This window comes from Erithacus rubecula (assembly GCF_903797595.1).
Source record: "Erithacus rubecula genome assembly, chromosome: 21".
Lineage (NCBI taxonomy): Eukaryota > Metazoa > Chordata > Aves > Passeriformes > Muscicapidae > Erithacus > Erithacus rubecula.
In genome coordinates, this window is record NC_136673.1 from 9141737 (window position 1) to 9165928 (window position 24192).

The following is a 24192-nucleotide window of genomic DNA, read 5'->3' on the forward strand; positions in this document are numbered from 1 at the left end:
TCGAGATTCAAAACAATAAAGCAGAAATATTTGCATCTAAGAGGATGCAAAGAACCAGCAACATGGCAATGCCACAGACAGCAGGTCTCACTTCTCCAGCCCCACAGTTCTACTGTCCTATTAATTTGCTTTCTCCTCCAAAGCAAGTTCCACAAACCCAGGTGTCTCCAAACACCTGAAGTTGTTGGCCAACATGTCTCTCTGCATGCTGAAAATTCAGATAAATCTTCCAAAGCAACACACACAAAGGTCATCTGGAGTAGGTAGTGACAGCAAGGCAGGAGAGATGAGGAGTCCTTGTCCTGCTCTTGCATAGTCACAGCACACAGTCAGCATTGTCCAGCAGGGCAAGTGCTGAAGTGCAGGCATTTCCCAGCCATGCCCCTCCTTGTTCTTACCTCAATGTCAGGGATGTCATTCAGATTGAGAGGACAGAGAACATAGAAGATCTTGTTGCATTTGTAGTCCTTGGAGAAGCGAGGTGTGTCTATCACAGCTTTCACCTGATGCAGGACCTTGCCAAAAGGGCCTTCAAATGAAGTAGGAGCAGAGGCTGGATTTGAGAGAGAAAGAAGAGATCATAAGGCTGAGCCAGGGCAGTTTCTGAACTGGAAGTACATGCAAAAGCCAAGGCTTACAGGGAAGGGCCTTCAGCCACTTTTCTGCATCTTACCTGGCAGCAGGAATTGGAAGGGAAAGTTGTGCTCTCCAGCTGTCAGGACCCCTGTGGAAACAAGAGTGAAGTGAACATGGGACAGGCTGAGAGGCTGTTACCTTGGAATGTGTGATCTGGGAGAGAGAGGCCACCACCCAGGGAATCACACACCACTTGTCATGCTGCCTACAGCCACAGGACAGCTCCAGATCCAATGGGCAGTGCTTGAGCCAACAGGAGCACTTGCTGCCACCCAGCCCTCCTGGGGACAGCTCTGCATTAAGATATCCTGTAAATAAGGTCATTTGGGGCAAGCTCTAAGGGATCCCAGTGCCACTGCAAGTGTTTATCCCAGGCTATCAACACAGAGCATGGAGAAGGGCTGCTATGGGGTTATTTTTCAAGTCTTCCCCCTGTCAGGCAGTCAGGGGGAATGTGAGAGATCACAGGCACTGTCAGGGTGGTAGGGAGTTCTGGTGGGCATCAAGCCACTCTACCCTCAGCCACATACCAAGCCCTTCACAGACTGCACAGGAAGCTGGATCCAGAAGTTCACCCACAACTGGACCCAAGAAGGGACCTGCAATACCTCAGCCTGGCTGCTGAGACAACAGGAGCTCAGAAAAATATTGCCACAACATTAAAACCTTATCACTCAACTTCAACTTCTTCGACCACTGCTCTGCAAGAGCCTTGAGGGCACAGGGCCAAGATCCAGTGCATGGCTGAAACAACAGATTCCCCAACTCCATCCACCCTCCAGCACTCCCGGATTCCCTCCAGGGCAGTGTGGCAGCTGAACTGATCACAGTGTGATCCACCAGCTCCTAAAGTTGCCTTCAGTAAGAAAACCACTGAGGTTTATCCATATTTGATAAATCCATGTATACACGAGAGGTTTTGTTTTTGAAGTGGCAGAGCTGAGAGGAGACCTGCATGCCCAGTAAATCGAGCTGTGTTTGTTCTGCTTTGTAGGATCATTGCTGGAGCTACCAAAAGCCCAGATCTGGCTGGTGCTTTTGTTGTTGCAAGGCAGGAGGAGGCAGCTTGCCCGTTAGCAACGCTGGCTCTGCAGAGCTGACAGAAATCGAGTCCTGTCGTCAGGGGATTAAAAGGATTACATGGAAGGGGGAGGTGGGGAAGAGAAGAGTAACACCCCCCTCACTGACACAGCAGCCCAGGCAGGTCTTGGGGCATCATTCATGCTATGAAAAGCCAGATCCCTGTCTCTCTGCTTGCTCAGCCACCCCATGGGGATGAGGGACACCCCAGTGAGCGTGTCCTGCCTGCAGTGCAGGGACAGCAGGATAAATAACCCAACACACACCTCATCACAGAGCCCTGCAAAGGGAGAACATCTCCCTGCAATCAGAACAACATCACAGATGTCTATTTATACACTGTGGCCTCACAGAGAGGAGCAAGGGTTGCTCATTGCCATCACCTCCCTGCTGATTCCCCTCCATCTCCCAAACAAACCTGAGTTATGTAGGCTAAAATGCAGCACCCGGTGCTGTCACCAGGTGGAGGCACCAAGCCAGGCACTGCCAGGCCTGAAGCTGCAGAGCTGGGCAGGCCCAGAGGCAGGTGTGGAACAGCCTCTCCTGTTCCCTCTTGGACAGCCTGGCTCAGTAAAGGGGCCAGGTGAGTGCAGCAGGTGCCTTGGCTGGTTGGCTCCAGGATAAAGCCTGGTTAATGGGAACCACTCGATGAACCCTTGCTGCCCTGAGGGTTTCTGTCTTTTAATGGGCACTATTCAACATTGATCTTACACCCATTATCCCTGCAAATGGGTAACTGGAATACATCACTGTCCTGTGCAGCTTCTGCATTGCAGTACAGGGACTCATCTGACAAAGAGTGGGAGCAAGTCCTGTTCCTGCCCTGCAGAGGGGAGGGAGGTGGGAGCTCCAGAGGGTGGTGGTCACTGAGTTTCCACCAAGAGAATCCCCAGCTCTGTGACCTGCAGAGCCCCACATGAAGGTGCAGGCAGCACTTCCAGGTGTCCTGCTAGAAGCATGAAACTTCACAGCCTTTCCAGGACCCTCAGGATGAGCCCACAAATTCCAAGTAAAAGTCCCTATTCTACACTACAGGCAGCACCATCCAACAAGTCATTTGTGTCCAAGTCCTACCCAGCTCAGGTGCACCAACAGAAAGACAGGCTGGAAGTGAACCTGTGATCCCTTTCACAGTTTCTCACTCACACAGCAGCACTGAGCAAGGCCATGAACTCTCCCAGGAACACACGTGGGCAGCATCACCCACAGAGGCTGTGGTTTGGCTGCCATTGCCCCCCTGTGACTCGCTGGCACTGAGGCAGCTCTGCACAGGTAGTCCAAGCTCTGAGCAGGTCACCAGATGGGAACTGCCCACAGGTCAGCCTAGACCAGCCTGATGGTCTTGAGCAAGCCCAGATTCCCAATGACCTGTTGGCTGAGACCCACTGAGCAGCCTGCAGATCCCTCCTGCAGCTCCTGCCCATGAGGGCTGGAAAAGGCCCTTCCTGCTCTTTGCAGCCAGAGAGGAGCTCCCAGACCAGCCACCCCAGACTGAAGCTGTGTCCTGTCACAGCTCACACAGACCAAGGGCATCACAGCAGCACCTGGCTCATGGTCACAGAACCCTGACCCCAGTCCTGAGCTGAGCAGGGGGCCAGGGAAGCACAGTGAGCCCTGTTCTCCACTCCATAGAGCAGGGACATGCTCAGGATATTCAGCAGTAATCTGGGCTCCTTCTTGCTCCTCCTGACAGAGGCCCCTGCAGCACAGACACAGCAAAGGCTCCATTTGCAACTTGGAATTACAAAACCATTTCTGTGTTCTGCCTGCTGTCTAGTGGAAAGCTGGCAAACCCCAAGCCAAGCACCCTTACAGTGGGAAGGGAGGTGGCACATCTGCTCTGAAATGCTGAGCTTCCATTTCCAAATGCTGACTAATCTTGCTATAATAGGGAAAATCTGCAATTTCCCCTGTCCCAGCCTCCCTGCGAGCATGGGCAGGGCACAGACTGACCTGGAGCCAACACCCAGGTACTTCTGCCATGGAAAACAGGAGCAAACACCACCTCAGCTCCCTGCAAGGGACACTTCAGTGCCAGTCCAGCCAGCCACTGTGCTGGTGACACAGAGCAATGTGTGTCTCACCAGGCTTTGCTGAGCCTTGAAGAGATCCCCAGATCACAGCAGGAGAGATGCAGCACCAGGCAGAGTGTCCAGAGCCATCCCACAGCTGCATGTGCTGTGCAATTCCAGCATCCCAGCAGCAAGGGGAACACACAGCCCATGACAAGCCACTCATTGTCCCTGTCCCTCCAGCCCAGAGAGCTTCAAGTGACAATCCAGGACATTTAATGTGCTCATTTCATTTCCAAGTGGACTTTGCAGCAGAGACTGTTGTTGGCAGCAGACAGATGTGAGCACGGTGGGGGCCCATGGCCATCCCAACAGCTGGGAAGAGCAGCCCTTTCCATGCTCCTCCAGAAGCAGAGGCTTTGCCAAAGCCCTCCCCAGCCTGGGCAGGGCACAGCAGGTCAGCAAGAGTTCAGCCCTGCTTGAGAGGGGCATTGAGACCCCTCAAACAGGGGCTCCTGGGCAGCTCACAGACCAGTGTGAGGGGACAGGGCTGTGCCAGCCACACTGAGCCAGCACTCTGTTCTCAGAAGCCAGAACAAAGGCCACAGTGTCCTCAGCTGTAAAAAAGCTTTTCCTGAAGTTTATATGCAGCTAAAAATACCTTGAGAAAGTCATTAGGCAGCAGGCTTAGCAGGGTTCTGCTGTGGGGCCATACCTGCAGCAGCCTTTCCCCCTGATAGGAGTCAAGCCAGCAGAGATTGGCCACCCCCGCATGGCCTTGGGAAACTTCCTCCCAAAAAATTCCTGGAGGGAAAGAAGCTGCTGCCCCAGATAGGCTGGAAAAAAAACCTCAAGTCCAGATAGCAGGAGCAGCAACAGCACACTAATAGTGCAGAAGAACCTTGGAGATTTCCCTGGCTCCAGTAGAGATATGTCTGGTCTTTCTCATTCATGGCTCAGCTGCTCTCCTCTGTTCCACACTGGGACCGGGGTTGTTCACTTGTACCACTGCATGTGGAGGAGTCCTGGAATATTTCAGTCACAAAAAAGAAATTACTTAATCCAGAGGGCTGATGCCAAGTCTTCTGGATCCCTTGGTGATGATGGGTTGCCATCCAGAGAGACCTTGCCAGGCTGAAGGGGCTGGGCTTGAGAGAACCTCAGGAAGTTTGACAAGGCCAAGTGCAAGGTCCTACCTCTGGGTCACAGCAATCCCAAACACAAACACAGGCTGGGCAGAGAATGGATGGAGAAGAGGAGGAGAAGGGCTTGGGAATGTTGGTGGGTGAGAAGTTCAGTGTGCTGGCCCCAGAAGCCCCCCGTGCCCTGGGCAGCAGGAAAAGGGGAGATTCAGCCTCTCTGCCCCCTGCTCTGGTGAGACCCCACCTACAGATCTGCCCCAGCTCTGGGGCCCAGCACAGGAAGGAGCTGGAGCTGCTGGAGACAGTCCAGAGGATGCCCCTGAGATGCTCCAAGGGCTGGAGCCCCTCTGCTCTGCAGCCAGGCTGGGAGAGCTGGGGGTGCTCATCTGGAGAAGAAAAGCTCCAGGGACAGTTCAGAGTCCCTGCCAGGGCCTAAAGGGGCTCCAGGAGAGCTGGAGAGGGACTGGGGACAAGGGATGGAGGGACAGGACACAGGGAATGGCTCCCAGTGCCAGAGGGCAGGGCTGGATGGGATATTGGGCAGGAATTGTTCCCTGGCAGGGTGGGCAGGGCTGGCACAGGGTGCCCAGAGCAGCTGTGGCTGCCCCTGGATCCCTGGCAGTGCCCAAGGCCAGGCTGGACACTGGGGCTGGAGCAGCCTGGGACAGTGAGAGGGGTCCCTGCCCATAGCAGGGGGTAGAACAAAGTGATATTTAAGGTCTTTTCCCACCCAATAAAGGTTTCCCTACACTCACTGCAAACCAGCACACTGCATGGGAAAACTGTCCCACTCACACCCACTGGGGGTGAAATGACCACACGTCTGTATTTACAATGTTAAACAAATGATCAAGTTGAGTTTACTCCACCACAGCTGCTGAAAGTGTCTGGGCTCTGCAGAGCACTGCAGCCCCCCTGGCTGGTGCTGCCAGGCCCCTGCCCAGGCAGAGCTGGCAGTCAGGGAAATCACCAGCCCCTCCAAGCCATCGTCCCTCCAGACCGAGGGGCAGCTCCCTGCCACACCCTGCCCTGCCTGCAGCTGCCCAAGGGCTGGGAAATGCCCTCCAGCAGCCTCTGTCAGCACAACAGCAGGGCTGGGCTGGGGCTCAGGAGGAGCCAACCCACAGGAACAGGGACACAGCCCCCCTGCTGTGTCCCACCCACCTTCCCAGGGCTGTCTGGCAGCTTTCTGTGCTAACAGCCCGGTCTGACAGCACCAGTGGGGCTGGCCAGACCTGCCCAGGCTGCACGTTTCAACCAGTCCCACTGCAGGGACACTTGCCAAACCCTCCTCCCAGGCTGGCTGCCCCTGCCCCCGTGGCTCTGTCTGGAAGTCACATCCAGGGACATGGCCACCACAACATAACCAGGACGTCCAGGACAGCAGAAGGGAGTTGGGAGGTGCCTTGGTCACACAGCAGATTCAGATGAGGTTTATTCCTCTCCTATGAAGGCTCACACTGGTGTGCTGGGACAGCCAGCCCAGATGTGTGACACACAGGAGGCTGCAGGCCAGGAACAACAGTGTGTGGCACAGCACACACCTCTGCCTCACCAGGCTTCACCCACAGGTGAAGAATTCTGTCTGCCTCTCTCTCCAGCCCCCAGAGAGAAGGATGATATCAGCTCTGCAGCCACCACTGGGAGCCTGGAAAGTGTCCCTGCACCCCAGGCTCAGGAGACAGAGTGGCTGAAATGGGGCTCCTGCCCCAACCCCTGTCCCTCCCCATCACTCCCTGCCAGGCTCTGCTCCCTCCTGGCTGCCAGAACAGGAACAGGCTGCACCTTTGCAGTACACAGATTTTTTTGGTTGTTCTAGAGGAGCAGCAGGCCAGACCATATGGCAATTTCTCCCTGGCTACTTAACAAGTGATGTATTAACTGTGTTGGCCAATTCAAGGAGTACAGAAAGGTACTTGGTGCCTGCTGGTCCCTGTGCCATCACTTGTAGCAATATGTCTCTTTGTTCCTGCTGCCCAAAATCGGCCCTGGGGAAGGTGAGCTCCTCCAAAGGTGCTGGGTTACACTGATTCTGGTGTTGCTGATGCATAGTTTCAGTACTCTCCTCTCAAGGCTCTCCAGGCACAGAGCAGGAAAACAGAAGGTTTGTGGTTTCCACTTTAGGCTAGAGAAATGAGCAGTCCTAGCTCTGCATTGTGCCACAGGACTGCAAGCCCCCAGCTACAGGCAGAAATGTCACTCACTGCAGTGCCAGCAGCCAGCACCCTGCTCACCCCTGTCCTGCCCTCTCTCCTCATCTACTTTTCCAGCCAGAAACCTGAATTTTAGATATGAGCAAGGGGCCAGAGCTCTTTAGCTCTCAGGAGGCTCTATCAGAGCTGTCAGAAGGGAAGCATTAAGTCTGTGCCAGGGCACCTGAGGTGACACTGAGCCATTGCAGCTTTAGCACAGGACTCAACTCAGCCTCTGGTGAATGAAGTTAATACAGGAGATTACAAACTGCAACAAAGGAGAGTACACATTTGCTCCTGCCATCAGCAGGCACAGGTGCCATGGAGGGAGCAGCCAAGAGCCAGAAAAGCAACATGCCAGCAAGCACAGCCAAAACTGCCAGGAAAGCTTTGGTGTTCAGCTCTAAGGAGCTCTGCTGCTCTGTAAGGCAGCAATGGAGCACAGCCCCAGCAGGCTCCAGGCTCCCTTTCAGCAGCAACTTGCTCTCTCCAGCTCTGCAAACACACAAACACACAGCAGGAACAACCTCCAGCACTCCACATGGGTAATGCTGCTGAGATAATCCTTTCTGTAACACAGGAGCTGCAGCAGAGCACCCAGCACTGAGGCAAGGGCTCCACTGCTCACAAACCTCTGTGTCAGCAGTTTCCAGAGACATTCTCAATGAATTAGCAGGATCTGGCTGTATGGCAATGCTGTAAAAAACCCCAGAGGATTAACTGGTCTACTGAGGCAAGAAATTGGGAAGTGCTGAGGAAGCTGTGACCCAAGCAACTGCAGAGCCCTCAGAGTGGTTTTCCTGGGCTGAAGGTGCAGCTACTGATCCTGAGCTGGCACCAGCACATCCTTAGTGGCTCACCACCACCCACGGATACCCTGCTGCTCTCACCTGGGCAGGGGCTGTCTCACCTCTCCAGGACCAACACCTGCTGTTCTGAGACCTCCTGCACACACAGTGCAAGCTGCACAAGGCTCACAATTCTGCTTAGTCAGGTCACCAAGATTTTTAAATTCAGCTGGGAGCCAGGATTGTTACCCCGTGCCAGCTGCTGGCCATGAAGGTGTTGTGCCAGGCTGGCAGAGAACCACCCCAGGGAAGAGGTGATGCACAGCTGCCCCTTTTTAGCTTTTTGTGCAAGAAATCTGCCAGCAGAGGAAGTGTGTGGATCTGCCAGGAAATCCCTGCAGTGCCTTCAAGCTAACTAACAAGCTGCCAAAAGAAAGGTCAGCTGGAAATTACAGCCAGCTCCCTGCACGAGTTCAACTCGGGTACAAGGAGGGAACAAAAAAACCCCAAATTCTGCCTTTGCAGGCACAAGCCTTCCACAGGGCACGAGCTGTGTGTGCAGCTGGAGATGCAGGGAAGGGACAGCCCCATGGGGGTACAGGCTGGACCTGCTCCTCTCTGGCTGAACAAGGGCAGAGCCACAGCAGGGAGGGGGAGAGGAGCAGGAGGCTCTGCAGAGCTGAATCACTCCATTATATTGGATCAAGAGAAGCATCTCTGTGTCCCAGAGCAGCGGGTACAAGAGGTGCCATTCTGTGCTTGCTGCCACTTGATCCCCTGCACTGCTGACACCTACAGAAACCCAGCAGCCCTCACCCCTCTTGCATTTCTTTGCAAAAGGAAAAACTAACACCAGCGAGCAATTAAAGTCCAATTGGGAAAAGTAAATACTCTCTCAGCCTCCCCTCCAGAAGGCAAGTAATGACTCCCCTGGGAGTCCCTGGTGGGCTGAGTGACCTCTGCAGCACAGCAGCCTCTCCAGCAAACAGAGCAGCCAGAGGCTCTGGAGCAGCTGGCACACCCCAGACTTCCCAGCAGCTTTTATATAAAGAGCCCGAGTTCATTAAACCCTTGGCCTGTGTGTGATTGCCAAGGCTACAGCACAATCCCCTGCTGCCTCCAGCTCCTGCCCAGCCTTGAGAGGCTTTCCCAGAGCACAGATGATGCTCTGCTTCAGTGGGGACAAGCCCTGAGGGGAGCAGGGTCCTCTGCAGCAGCACTCATCACCAACCTGCTCCCGTGGCACAGTTGGGTCCTCTACACACTGTTCCAAGGTGGGGACAGAAAGGAAAGTGCATTGAGTAAGTGTCAGAGTGGGCATCTGGGTTATTTCAGGGCCTGCCTCCTTTCCCATGCAATCTACAGCCTTAAGAAAAAACCCAAAGCAGTGTGCAATACCAGTGCCACAGAGGATGAGCTGCCCCCTCACTCATTTCAATGCAAAGGTGTGTGGGAGGAGAAGTGTGGAGTCACTCTTAGAGGCTTAAAGAGCAATCTGAGCCTCAATAGTTTTGCAAACTCCTCTCCCCTTCCCCCCATGTGTCCTCAAAGAGCACAGATCAGTGTTTCTCAAAGTTGCTGCTCAGGATGTGGGCAGGCACAGAGCAAGGCAGGCTGTTTTTCAGGCTGAGCCTGCCTCCCTGCACCACCTGCACAGAGTTGTGCTGGCACCACTGCAGCTGAGCCACTCACCAGGGATGGACAGCACAGAGCCCTGCTCTCTGTGTGGCCCTGGGGACACCTGGGATCCTTCCTCAACCCAAGCCAGGGCCATCAGACTGGATGAGCTCCCTTCAGGAGAACTGGGGATGGTGTCAGAGGACAGCCTGGAATCACCCTCTGCCTCAGGGCACAGCCTGGCTGCCAGTTTCCCCCCAGTAAGGACATGCTGCTCCTCCTTACCTGTTTTGGTTTTTTTTTTGTTTTTTTTTTTTTTTTTTTAATGCTCCTGTTCAAAAGAAGAGATAACATCATTGCTGTAGTGGGGGGCAGGCAGGAACAGAAGAGTCCTCTGAGGCAGAAGCAAATTCCTCCCCTTCCTCAACTCATTTTCAGGCAGTGATCTCCCCTGTGTGGATAAAGCCTCTGGGGGCATGGCAGGAAGGGAAGGCAGCCCCTTCACCTGACACCAGGCCTCCCACAGCCCTGCCCTCCCTTCTGCTGTTTGCTTTTTGATGGGAGAAGGTGAGGTGGGCACAGCCTCACCTGGAATAACCAGGTGGGGGGTTGCACAGTTTTTATTCATCTGCAGGACCATAGAAGATGCCACCACAGTAACCTTTGCTCGTGGTGCTCTGTCATGGGTGGCTGCTGCTGCTGGCCAGGGAAGGAGCTGTGTGCTGGCAGTGTGGGCCAGCAGCTGGGCTGGCCTCATGCTCCTTTAGGAGTCCTTGCTTGGAAATCCTTTCAGCACTTTAACTGACCCTCACCCTGGGCTCCTGCTATCACCATCAGTGACCTCATCACCCCATAGCCCAAGAGCCAGCAGTCCAGCCTGCCTCAGTTTCCCCTCCCAGTCAGGTCAGCCCTGCAGGGAGGCACCCAGGGAACACCCACATGGGACACACCATCTGTCTGGAGCTCCCTCATGCTCTCTTTAGGAAAGGCCAGGACAGCTGAGAGCTATTCCTGGAAAGCCTAAAAATGCCACAGTTGAGTCAGAGCCCAGGCTCTGCCTGCACAAGGCCAGCACAGGGCTCCCCTAGCACAGTCCTGCCACAGCCCCACTGAAGGGCTGAGCTGTGCCAGGACACTGTGCTGCCAGCAGCCCCTTGGTGGAGGCAGACAGACAGACAGACAGACAGGGACATGGAGGAGCAGCCCAGCTCCCTCTGCTCTGCAGCCCAGACATGCACCAATGTCACAGGGAGGGCTGTGACAGCAGACAGCTCTCTCTGTCCCTGTGCTGCAGGCTGGAGCAGTGCCAGTCCCCAGGGCTTTTGTTCCACGTCCCTGCAAGCCAGCACAGCAAATGCAAGGGTCAGCTTCAAAGCCATCTCTGCTGCTGGAAAGGCAGCATTGACAATGCACCTTCCATCTCCATCCCAGTGCTCCCCTCTCCATCCTCCCAGGGGCCCAGCTGTCCTGTCTGAATGCAGACATGGGACAAATCTGCAAGTTCAGGCCAATAATTCCTGAGCACGAGGGGCAAATCCCCCTTGGCTGCAATCCCCCCCCCCACAGGGACTGCCCATCCTCTCCTCTCTGCTTCCTGCAGCTGGAAATTGGGCTGAGAGCTCCCAGCAGCTGGGTCCACACAACTCTGTGGACAAGAAAAGCTGAACAGCAGAGGTCAGTGACTGTACCAGCACACTGCTGCACATCCAGCTGATAGCTGGGCTGGGCTTTCCTCATCATCTCACTGCAGATCTGCAAGGCTGGACAGGAACAACACCCCAATGCAGCTCAGTTTCTGATCACACACTGATGTTTCTTACCTCACCTGCCTGCAGCTCTGGGAGACATCAGCTGACATTAGTCCCACTCCCAGCTCTGTGACCAGCTCCAGTGCAGAGCCAGCAGCCCAGCCTTGCTGCCAGCCCCAGGCCCCTCTCAAGGCTGGCAGAGCCTGTGATACCAGTGACAGATAGCAGCACTGCACTGCTGCATGCAGGAGTCTGGGTCCCAGAAAAACAACATCCAGAGCTGGCTCTCTGTGCTCAGCACATCCAGAATCAGGCAGGAATGTTTCCCATTGCCCTCCCAGGCAGTTTATCTGTGACTGCAGCCCCCAGGCCATGAGCCAAGAGCCAGCCAAACAACGGTCTCCTTGGCAGGGACCTGAGAGCAAGCAGCACTCACACCAAGCTGCTGTGAGGATGAGCTCAGTCTCCCTAAGATACTAAAAGCTCTGCTTGGAAAGTTGCTGAGCTAGCAGAAACTGCCATTTTAGTTTTATCCATTTCCTATTATTAGATAAAACAGTATCAGAGGGTTGAGCTCCTGCTACCCTGAGCTTTTGCCATGTTCCTGTTACACCACTGCCTTCAGCATCTTGATTTCAACAGGAGCCAGGACACAGCATGAATTATTTGTGGTAATGCTGACCTGTTTAACAGCAGAAAGACAGCATTCATTCAGGCCCAGATCCCCCAGAGGCTGCTGGTGTCACTTTACCCACAGGACAATACAAGCCCATGGCTATCTCTGTCCATCTCACTGGGAACAGGGTTAACTGTCCTGGGCTGATCCTGCCATGCTCCCAGCACTTCTGGAGCACAAGGAATACCTCCACATCCCTTTCAGAGCAAACCACTGGCTTCTGCTGAGCAGCTCTGTGTTTTGTGATCACCATAAACACACATAGGAAGCAGAGCAGGGTGAATCCACAGAGCCTTGAAACAGGAGCAGTCCCTGTGACAGCTCTGCTTCAGGCAGGCCAGGGCCAGAGGCAGTGTTTGCAGGGTGCCTGCCAAGTTCTGCCCAGGATCCTTCCCTGCACAGCTCCTGCTAAACTCTTGTAGTCCCTAATCCTGGCTCCCATCCTCTATGCCCAAGCCAAGGCAGCCTGTGGGGGGTATTTCACATTGCTGAAGTCTTGGTGATACATTTCTGTAGAGCTTCTCCACACCACAGATCTGCACCAGGCCTTTGTGGACTGTACCTTTGTCTGCCAGGGACAGTGTGCTGTTGAAGTACTGCTCCTCCACAGTCCATGCTGTGTCATTGATCTTGTTGGACACCCCACAGGATCCAATGCAGCTCACCTTGATGGCTGTGGAGAGACAGGACACATGTCAGCACTGGGAGAAAGCAAAACCTCAGGTTCAGACTTGCTTCAGGTACTGTACTGTGCAGGAGCATGAAATCACACACAGGGTGGGAAAATGGAGCAGAGGAATCAGGTCATGCTTTCATTCCAAAAGGATGTTTTCCAGCACTCCCAGCACAACTGAGCACTCCCTGCTACCCCAGTGCTATTTCCAGATATTATCAGCTTTGAAATCCTCAAGGTGGTTTCCCTGCACTGTGAAAGCCCTTACCAGCAGTGATGGCAGCTCCCTGACAGTAAACCTCTCCCCCAAGTGAAGCAGTGTCCCCTCCCAAAACATGCACCAGCCTTGGCACTCTGGCTGAGAGCAGGAGCCTTGGGTGCCACTGTCCAGACAGGGATGAGCAGCCAAGGACTCTGCTGCCTCCCACCCCACAGGGAGCCAGGCATCCCCCAAGTGTCTCACCATCCCTGGGAGGAGAGGCATGTTTGGCACAAGCTCATTAACCAGATGAACAAGGGGTTCAAACAGCCCTGTCTGAAGCAGCAGCACAGAGCTGGACCCCCCAGTGCAGCCTGGACAAGTTCTCTGCTGCTTAAATTCACAGCCCAGTCACCCTCAGAGGACATTCCCAGCCCCTGGGAGCCTGCTCCCAGCTCCTGGGGTCAGTCTCAGCTTCCATGGCTTGCAGCAAAAGCACTTTGCCCATTAACACTTGTCCTGCATCAGGACCTCCAAAATGTCCCTATACACGTCACTTCCCAGCCAGACACCAGTTCTGAGGGAGTGGTTTCCTCCTCTGCTGGACACAGGGCCCAGCAAAGCCACACAGGAAGGTCTGGAAGCATCACAGGGGCCATCTGACCCTCCCAAAAGCTAGGACAGTCATTTGAGCTATGTTTGTGCCTTGCCTGGAGAAGCTCAGCCCTAGAGCTCAGCCTGCAGCGTGGCTCAGCAGAGCTAGGTGGCTCTCAGAGGAGCTCCCCACAGACATTTTCAGAGTCTTGGCCAATACTCAGCAGGTTGAAATGAGATTCTGGTGTTGACACTGGACCACAGAGACAGACAAACATGACAGACTGGCCTTGCTGCACAGCAAGAGATGATCTGCATTGCCACCCCTCACAGGCAGGACACAGGCAGACCTCTCATGGCACAAACAGAGCCCTCAGGGCTGTCTAAGCCTCAACATCTCCCACCTGAACCCCACCAGGTTTTGCAAGAGTTTAACTGGAGCCCATAGAACTCCCTAACCCCACTTGCCAGGTGAACAGTTCTGCTGGCAGAAAGGTGACAGGATCCATCAGACAGACTCTGCCTGTTTGACCCTCTGCTCCCCCATATTCCAGCTGCATCCATAGGAAGATCTCCCTGGGAAGCAGGTGACCAGTTTGCCTTGGCTTAGGAGCTCTTCCCCTCCCCTCCACAAGTGTTCTCAGCCCTGTTGGTATCAACATATCCACCCACCTACCCAACACCGAGGGCAGCAAGATATTGCTGCTTGCACCACCTCAAACAGCTCTCCAGAGCACCTGCCTGGTCAATGTCACCTTGTTCCTTACACTGACTCAAGACAGGGTACAAAGAACCCCAAATCCAGCCCTCTCTGCAGGGGCAACACATTGCTCTCACTCCAGTTACAGTAAGGGGGACACATGCAGTCAAGTGGAGTGAGATCCTCAGGACTTAAAGTCAGAAATCCACAAGGAAGAGCAGCCTCTCCCATCAGATCTCCTGCCATACCCTCACAGCTGATCATGACCATGAGATGAAGAGCCCCTTGCAATCCAAGTGCTGTTCAACACTCAAGGACAAAGGATAAGCAGCTCCAGATGCCAACTCTCATTAACCAAGCATCAACAGAGAGGCAAGGCTGACACATCTCTGGCTTGTTTGTGTCTGTGATGTGTTCCAGCATTTCCAAGGCAGGGAAAGAACAGAACAGTGTGGCCTGGGGTGGGAACTCCCCCACCACAGCACAGAGCACACCTGAGCAGACACAGATGCTTCCCAAGGTGAACCATCACCTCCACACAACCCCAGGTGACATCTAATACTCTCTTTTGCCAGATGGCAGAGCCAGAGCCACAGAGGGGCCTCAGCATCAGGAGCAGGAAAGGTTTGAGCAGGGTGGTGTCCTGTCATCTGTGCTCCCACCTTGGACATAGTGCCACATCTCTGGGCTCACAACAAGCCTGTCCCACTCTGAATTAGCCCACATAACACAGATGGATCCAGCCAAATCAAGCCTAGACTCACCTGCTTTTCTCACAGATGAGAGCAAGGAAAGTCCAACCAAAACCTGGAGAACATTCACATGCTTCAGAAGCACCAGCCCCTGAGCAGGCTCCCCCTCAGCCTCCCTGCACCACAGGAGTTTACAGATCACCACCATCTGTTCAACACCCAGATAACGGGCTGGCACACTGTGTTTCCAGCCTGATGCTGCACTGAGGTGTGGAGGCTCTCCTGTTCCAGGGAGGCAGGTGGGTGGGAATGCTCAGGAACATACAGAGGGGCCCAGCTCCCCTCCCACAGCACACAGGCTCAGCAAGCAAAGGCAGTGGGTTTGCAGTCTGACACTCAGAGCCAGCCTGTGGCTCGGGCCCTGCTGCCATGGACAAGCACTAGGGCTGCAATCAGATGATGTCTAAAAATCCCTCTACAGATTGCTAAATTTTCCAGCACAGAAGCTGTGAGCTCCAAGGCTTCCCAATTGACCACTGACATCCCAAACTGGCATGGTGACAGCCAGCCTGTGCCTAGAGAGGAGGGACAGTCCCTGCAGGGATGCTTTGGGGCTCCAAGGGATTCCATCCTTCAGCCCCACCAAGCCCTCTCCAGCCACGTTCCCTGACCATTACACACCCTGGGGTTGCCATTCCAGTCCCAAGCAACATAAAGCAGCATTTCAAGCTGAAAAGTTTGAAGGAATTTCACTCTCCCCTTGCCTCTATGCTCCCCAAAGTTCCCACTGTCTCCCCCTCACCAGACACCAAGTCACCACACTTAAGACAAGCCTTGGAACAGCAGAGATTTGTTACAAAGCATCTTCTCCAACCTGCTCCAGACACATGAGCTCCCCACACCTCCTTGGGGAAAAATGGGGTGGACAATAGCTCTGAGCTATTCCCCACAGCTGACAGTGTGGCTGGACACAGGGATTGCATATCCCACCTCCCAGGTCCTGGAGAAGCCAGCAGATCCCCAGGCCCCTGCAGGGTGGGTGATGCTGGGACAGTCAGAGAGCCCCCCAGTTTTAACCCCAGAGCAGGAAAGACTGGCAGCTACAGGGCCAGGTTATTTGGGAGGTTTCAGAGGTGCCTGGTTCAACAGATCAAACCATTCATCTCAGTCCTAACCAGGTTTTGGAACAGTGAACCATAAAATCAGCCTCTCAATGAGCATCCCATGGGCAGTGGGAGATACTGGGGACTTGCCTGGCTCTCTCTTGTCCAGGCTCCTGCCCACAAGCAGGAGGAGGGACAGGGATGTGGGATAGGCACAGCTCAGGCACAAGGCCCAGGGGCAGTTGGAACCTAAACATGGCATTGTCAGGACAAACCTGGCAAAACCAGCACCATCACAGCTGCTGCAATGGAGCCACCTGAGCACAGGCTTGTCAGCCTGCCTGTCAGGAAGCAAAATGCACAGTCTGAGCCTTTCCAAGGAAATCTTGGAATTGCCAAGCTGTAGACAGAGGAAATAAGAATAGTTTCTGCATCAGAATAGGCCAGTTCCAGTTATTAGAAATCCATTAAAAATGCCTCTGGAATCCAGTGCTACCAGTGGCCCCAGTCACTTCCCTACTGCTCCCTGTTTACCCAGGCTGATTTGAATAAATACAGGAAAAAAACAAAGTCCAAAAACTGTAGGGGGAGTGGAAGGGGGAGGCAGAGAGAAGAAATGAATGTGAAGCCATGCAGGAGGCAAGAGCCCTTCACCCCTGCAGTCCCTCAGGGAAGAGGGCACTCCACATCCAGCCAGACACATCTTCAGCAACGCGCTGCAGCACGAGCCAAACACTGGAAATAAAAGGAGACAGCTCAGCCATATCCATCTCTGCACAGAGTAAAAATAGAGATGCCAGGAGCTGGGCACGTCTGCCTTCTTCCAAGGTGATTTAAGGAGAGCAGCCATAGATTTCAAACTGCTTTCTCTCCTGCCCCAGTGAGTTGCCCTCCTCGGGGGAGCTGGTGTGGCACCTCGGGCATGAGGAAAGTGCAGCACACACATCCCCTCCTCTGCCAGGGGCAGGGGGTGTGTGCACATCCCTGCTTCCAAAATCCAGCCACAGGCTGAGCAAGCACAGGCTCAATGGTCACCCTGCAATCAGTCCCAAGCGAACGCCTCTGACTTCAAGTCCCACCTATGCCACACACCTGCCACAACAGGTATGGGCAGAGGGGGAGGGATGAGGCTGCTGCATCTTGGTCAGTTTGGGTTTCCTAGGCTGGGCAGGAGAAGCAGCAGAACAAGTTCATAGAATATCCTGAGATGGAAGGACCCCCCAGGATGAGCCAGTGCAGCCCCTGTCTCTGGCCAGACCCCCCAACAATCCCAGCCTGTCCATCCCTGGTGTCCAAACGCTCCTGGAGCTCTGGCAGCCTCGGGGCCGTGCCCATTCCCTGGGGAGCCTGGGCAGTGCCAGCACCTCTGGGGAAAGAACCTTTCCCTGAGCCTGCCCCTGACACAACCTGACACAGTTTGGGGTGGTGACTGTTGCAGTTGGCAGGGCTCAGGCAGGACAAACAGACTCTCCCGTCATTTCCTTTCCTCTGCAAGGACGGACGAAGAGCTGGCAACCAAGCTCTGAAATGGCACTTACAGACAGCCCTGGGACTCTGCCAGCTGAAGCTTACCCGGGTCACCACGTGGCCTCAGCCATGTCTGCTGGACCCAGAGGCTCCAGCCCTCCCTGCAGCAGGGAAGGAGGGGCCCAGCCCTGCACACGTGGGATGAGATGGATGGCAGAGCTACAACGTGCCTGCAGTGACCCCACACAGCACAAGGGACCAGGGCACACTTCAGTGACAGAATCAGAGAGCACCCAGGGACTGAGATACCCTTTGGAAAACTTGTGCATGCCTGGATGCAGCTAACAAGGGAGCAGAGGAGGAGAAAGTGCTGTGGGAGTTGTGGGAGTCAAGTGAGTCTGCATCAGACAAATCTTCATTTCATAGAAACCAGCCATGGGGAGCCAGTCTCCTTCCCTCACCCCTCACCATCAGAGCCTCGGCAGACAGTGATCACCACATTTTAACTGATTTTCTCAAGGTGCCAGGGACTCTCCAGAGCTGCAGGGACTCAGAGCATCCATGAGCTGGGAATGAGCCATTTTCCATGCCAGGGGCCAGAAGCAGCCTAGGGAGAAGGGGGTGAAGAATCCCCCTGAATCCCAACCCCTCCCCAAAGCATGGCAATAGGGACCTGTTTCTGACAGCAGGATGGGCAGCAGGAGGTCACCTCAACACAGCTCCACCTTGGAGTGACACCTCTGGCTTCAGCAAGGATCACAAGTTTGGGTACACGCTGAGATCCCACACTGCCAGCAAAGCAGGACCAGATAGCACAGGGAAATGGAAAGCCTGGGAGAGAGCAAGACCCAGAGGCAGAGCAAGGTACTCTCAGTTTGTAGAGACTGGGTAATTCTAGAAAAGTTCCATGGAAAGTGGACATCAAGAGGGGTAGATGAGTTTTTTCTCCTGATGGCCTTTACACAGAAACACACCCATACAGCTTCAGACAGAAAGGGCAGAGCAGGAAACTCACGAGATACACAACTCCCTCATGTATGCATATATTGAGACATTACTAATTAAACCAACAGATCCTAATTAAATCTCAGCTGTCCCCATCCTTCTGGGTCGATTCTGTCAGTTCTTGAGACACAAATAGACTTGAGCATTTCACAAGGCAGTGAGGCAAGAGCAGAGCTTACAAGTGCTGGAGGCAGCAGTGGGTTTGGCACAAGGTTAAGGATTGTCTGGGGAGGTTTTTACCTTCTTCCTTCACAAGAGCTCAGCACAGGGGCAGGAAAGGGATCTGGCCTCTAATGTGGAAGGATAGGAGTTGTCTAGAAGGGTTGTCTGTGCTTTCCATCTCAACTCAAATCCAAGCCTACAGCCAGGCTCTGGGAAAGGACTTGTCTGGATCTGATGCAGAGGGAACAGCATCTCCCACAGCACCAGCAGCCTGCAGCTCCTGGAGGACTTGGCTGCTGCTCGCTGTGACCCAGGGGGACATCCCACCTCCCACAGCCTGGCAGCCATCACAAGCTCATGCCCAGCACAGCTCTGTGCTCAGAGGCTCAGACAGGGCCCCAGTGAAGGTCTCAGTGGTTGCTGTGTCTGACCCCTCTCTGTCCCCATGCTGCTGCCCATGGAAATGTTCCAGCCACACACAAGCCCAGCTGCAGCCCCTCTGCAGTGGAACAAACTTTAGCATCATTTACCCCCAGAGCAAGAGCAAGCTCTGCTGCTCAGCCATTCCTTCCCCAGGCTGGCACTTGCCCTCAGCAGCTTGCAAGGGTTTGGACCAGCCAAACCCCTCAGAGCAGTGCAAGGGACAGTCCCTCCCTCCCTCCCTCCCTCCCCAACCTTTCAGTGTGCTGATTCCCAGGGCAGCAGAGCCAGCCCTGCAAATCCAAGCTCAGCAAATGCCATCCCAAGAGGCAGCAGTGCCTGTTGTCCTGGCTGTGGTAAAGAGCTGTTTGTGTCCATTGCCAGGCTGAGCAGAAGGACCCACCTGGATGTCCCACCCAACCTGCAGGAAGCCCAAACCCTCCAAAAACAGCCCCACACTGCAGGAAAGCTGAAGCAGTCCTCAAGACAGCCTGGGAAAACTCCAACAGTAGCAACTCCAGGGGAATGACAGGTTTTCCACTGGGGCAAAGTGACCCACAGTCATCACTTCAGCTATGCATGAATTATTTTAGCCAGAGTCCAGCATGAGGAGGGGCAAGTAGTATGGACACACAAGGATGTCCTCATTCCAGCAATGCAGAAGCCTCCAAAGGGAAGCTGGGCAGGTGTGTACCTGCAGAAAAGCAGGAGAACAAATCTTGTCTAAGTCCTTTCCCAGGCAGATCAATCCTTCTCCCCATTGCAAACATTTTTTTCCATCACGCTGAGAGCAACAGGGAAACCTACATTTTCCAGCTCCTCCCCAAAACCAAGGGTCAACATAAATCCTGAGACAAGAAAGCCAACTCTTGGGCTCCTGCTCAGAACAAACTCCTGCTCAAACCACAGGCTTTTCTGCCTTGTGGAGCTGACAGGTTTATTTATAGCATCACAGTGTTTTATCAGCACGCTGGCTGCCCCCGGAGGAAGGGGTCATCTCCAACATCTGGAATTAAATCCTCAGCTGTGTACACTTAACAAGCCTGGCTCTGCACATGTCAGGCTGCAGGGGGAGAACTCACCAGTGAACAAGGCCACACAGGCTGCAGCAGGGGGATGAACATGTGCCACAATCTGTGCCTTGGATCTGCCAGAGGCAGCTCCTTAGCAACAGGCATGAAACAGCACCTGCACTCAGGGCCTGACCCCACCAGCCCCTCATCCTGATCCCAACATGCTACTGCTGCTGCAACCACCCCACTGCTCCCCAAGCATGCTCCAGAAGGGCATGCTGGGGTAACCCTTTCTACAAAATTGCCTCTTGAAAAATCAGGACAAGTTTGGCACTTTTTTTAAGCTTCAGACTGATGTAGGCAGTGCTGAGCCACACAGACTGGGAAGCGGTGGGAGAAGAAGGTTTGCCCTGCTCAGTGGCAGAGGTGATTGTACCACAACAGGCAGGCAGAGCAGAGTCTGGACATGTCCTGGCAGTGCCCCAGACCAGTTTTGGGAGCCCAGACTTTCATCCCATCCTAAACAGGTGGCACAGTCCAGCAGAGCTGCTCCGCACAGTGCTGCTGCCACACACAGGGCAGAGGTCAGCAATGCCATTCCTGCAAGGAGAGCAGCTGTGCCCCACCCCAGCATGCTGAGGGACCATCCTCTTCCTCCCAGGCCAGGCTGGCAGACACAGGTACCCCTGCATGCTGGGCACAGTCAGATCAAAGAGCAGAAACACATCAAACAGTGAGAAGCTACTTGGCAGAGAGAGGCAGATCTCAGCTCCCCAGGAATATCTCCATGCCAGCCACCCACCTGAGCCACACTGCCAGCACTCACAGCCTCCTCCTCTCCCAGCATCCATCCCTCCAAGTACTGGAGGGGAAAAGCAGAGAGGTTGCAGAGGAGCAGAAGGCTGAAAGAGAGATGAAGGCAACATTTCTTGTGGAGCTTCAACTGCTCCAGGGTGTGAAGCCAACTTTAATCTCAAAAAAATTTCTTTCCTTTCTGCTATTCTGGACAGAAATTCAGAGTAGGAAACTGTGGCCTGTTTGGAGATTGCAGTGCCTACCCTCCTCCTAGAACTGCATTTGAGGCTCAATTCTGTTCATGCCATCCATGAGGAAGCAGCCTCTGTTGCTCTCAGGTGGGATGGAGTGGGATGGGACCAAGCTCCAGGCAGGGCCTGCAGCTGTCAGCCTAGCACAGGAGCACCTCATATTTAGGATCTAGGCAAGGTCCAGAAAAGTTTTGCTCATGATCCTCTGCACAAGACAGATTTATTTTAATAAATTTAATGTAGATTTAATTTACTCCATCCTTCTCAGGGGACCTGAATAATAAGCTGGATTGTGTGAGCCCTGAATTTAAGTAAGCTATGCTCTTCAGAGCAAAACAAGGCTGTTCATACATAAGCAGTCAGGGCATCTTAATCTTCAGCACCTGGCCTCTAGAGCAGCCCTGTGGGAAGGGAATGCAAGTCCCAGATGCCCAACATGCAGCCAGACAAGTGGAACAGAATCAGCAGCTCATCCTGGCTCACAGGAATGCTGATGGATGCCAGGACCTGCCAGCACTCAGCACTTCAGTCAGCCAGGGACCACAGCCACCCTTCCTCAGGCTGAGCAGTGCTAAAGCAGAAGTGAGGAATCTCTTTTTTTTTATAGCTTGCCCAAAGTGAAATAGGTTTCCACCCAGCACTTAACACTACTTTAGGCCAGAGAAGTTAAGATATTCTGGTACAATTGACTTGGCTGTCTAAAAAAGGAAGAACTGAGCAAGAAACTCCACCACAACCTACCACAGAGCACTGCAGATCCCAGGGGGGATGTGCTGGATGCTGGTGTAAGAAAACGCCCCTTGAAACTCATTAACAAACTCTATTGTTCTTTCCCAGCAAGTGCAAAGCCTGGCACCTTTTCCCACCTCGCTGGCAGAACAAGCTTCCATTCCCGTGGAGAAGGGAGGCTGAGCTCTCTGATGTCCTGGGAACATTCCTCTGTCCTGGGAACACCCCTGTGTCTGCGACCACTGCCCTGCTCCACTCCTCCCAACCCTGGAGCAGGTTGGGTGAGCTCTCTCCCCAGACAGCCCCCCTGCCCCCGCAGGAACATCACCCTCCAAAAGCACTGCAGAAGATAAACAGCCCACTGATCAGGTTTCCCTGCTCACCACAAAGAGGTTGATTCACCAGAGCCTACTCCCTTTTCAGACTCTTTCTAAATAAATGTTTCAAAGACTTCTGGAAATTCATGCTTAACAGGCTTACTGTAATACCAGAGCACCAGGGCTCCTGTGGGCCAGGCTCTGCTGTGGGACTGAGTCATGCTCATTTTCTTCTGAGACTCTCAGATACCCTTTTCTAAGAGGTAAGGCTACAAGTCCTGTTGGCTGGTGCTCAGCTTGGGAGACCCTCACTGCCACCCATGACACAGCCAGACACAGCTCTCCTGGCCTCAGCAACAGACAACCCTGCAGATGCAAAGTTCAGGAGAGATGACACTTCTGCATCCCCTCCTGGGACTCAAGGGATGCTCCTGGACACAAATGCCCCAGCACCACTCTCCAGACAAGGAGCACATGCAAAGCCAGCCCAGCACCTGGTGGGACAGGAGCTCTGTCACAGGCTGGATGCCTCTGGGGCTGTAATGATCCAGCACAGCCCACATTGTCACAGCCTGGCATCCTGAGTGAGCCCCTGCCTCCACAGCAGGAGAAGAACTAAAGCAGCACACTCAGGACTGCTCAGCCATCCTGGGAACAGGAGTTGTGGTGTGAGGGGTTAGAGCCCACTCACAGGGAGAGGAGGCAGGAGCAAGGAGTCAGGCAACCACATGGAACCACACCAGGGTCTGTCCTTCTGCTGCTCCAGGCACTGAACTCACAACTCAGCACACAGAACTGCTGAGACACCTGCAAATGATTTAGTGCTGCTGCAGCTCCCAAGCACAAGCCTGGAGCCAGCTCCCCTCCTCCTAGAAGGGGAGGCTTCAAGGGCTTTTTCCTGAAGAGTCTTACAAGCAGTAAAGTGAGCCTGCATTTAGTGCCTCCTCATCCTGGCTGGGTACCAGCACAGCAGGTTCTTACTGGGGAGGCAGGAAGGCACAGCCTGGAATGAGAGATCCCAGCCTCAGCTGCTCCCTGCTAGAGATCACAGTTTGGGATGGAAGACATCTGCCTCAGCTGCTCCTTGCTGAAAATCCTAGCATGGGATGAGATATTCCAGCCTCACCTGCTCCCTGCTGAAGATCCCAGCATGGGATGAGATATTCCAGCCTCACCTGCTCCCTGTTGAAGATCCCAGCATGGGATTAGAGATCTCAGCCTCAGCTGCTCCCTGCTGAAGATTCCTCACATCACACTGAGCTCTCGTGCACTGCTTTTGCACGTCTCAGTTGTCAAGAAATCTCCCAACCCCAGCATCTTCAGAGAAAACAGCCAGAATCCACTTCACTAAGCATAAGAGCTGCTCCTACGATTTCCTTTGATGCCATTCAACACAAGCAGCTGGATTCTCTATTTATAGCAAGATCATCAGTTTGGAAAGATGGCTTATGTTCTTGTTATCACCAGAACACCAGATACATAACAAATCCTTGCTGTGCTGGGAGTGCTACAAGTTGGTAAGACAGTCTTCATGGTCAGGCTGGGCTCCTCAGAGATCCAAGCAGACAGAAAGGAACATCTGTGACCTGAACTGAAGCTCTGGCCCTGACATTCAGATCCCTGCTGAACTCCCCATCAAGAAGACTCCAATTTCTACCCATACAATGAGCATTCCTCCCTAGAGCTGTCTCCAAGCCAGCTTTATCCCACTCTTATTGCAGGGAATATTTGGAATTCAGGAGGGTGTGTCTGGGAGGGATGAACAGTGAATTGCTGCAGCATTGTTACCTCTGGTCTGAGCTGCCTGAGCCAGAAGGATTGTCAGAGAGCAAAGTGCTGTCAGCAAGAACAAAGGAGTGGAAGTCATAAGCATTAGTGCTCCAGAAATGATTCATGCTTCTTGGAAACAGCTTTTGCTACGGATATCTGACAAATTCTGGTTTTTAATGAAGATTAAGGTGCTCAGAGATCGGGGTGTTTTTAAACTAGGTCTCTAAATAATTCCAGGTTGGCACTAGCTTGCCACCCTTATCTTGTCAAGGGGGTCCAAAGCAGCTCAATACTTAGCTTAGGACACTCCATATCCTCTCCACTGCCATCATCCAGCATCTGAGGATCCCAGTACACCTGTGAGAATTTACTCAAGCCATGCAATTCAAACTCATAGCACTGGCTGTCCTC

The 24192-nt window shown here is 53.8% G+C and overlaps 1 protein-coding gene across 1 annotated transcript in view; it reads right to left on the reverse strand.

The window, feature by feature from the left end:
• ARRDC1 (arrestin domain containing 1) overlaps window positions 1-24192 on the reverse strand; it is a 34934-nt gene that overhangs the window by 5071 nt on the left and 5671 nt on the right. Inside the window, exons 2-4 of the mRNA XM_079324264.1 lie at window positions 12454-12564; window positions 674-724; window positions 399-553 (exon numbers count right to left, since the gene is read on the reverse strand). Coding sequence (XP_079180390.1) covers window positions 399-553; window positions 674-724; window positions 12454-12564 — 317 coding nt within the window. The remainder of the gene's footprint in view (window positions 1-398; window positions 554-673; window positions 725-12453; window positions 12565-24192) is intronic.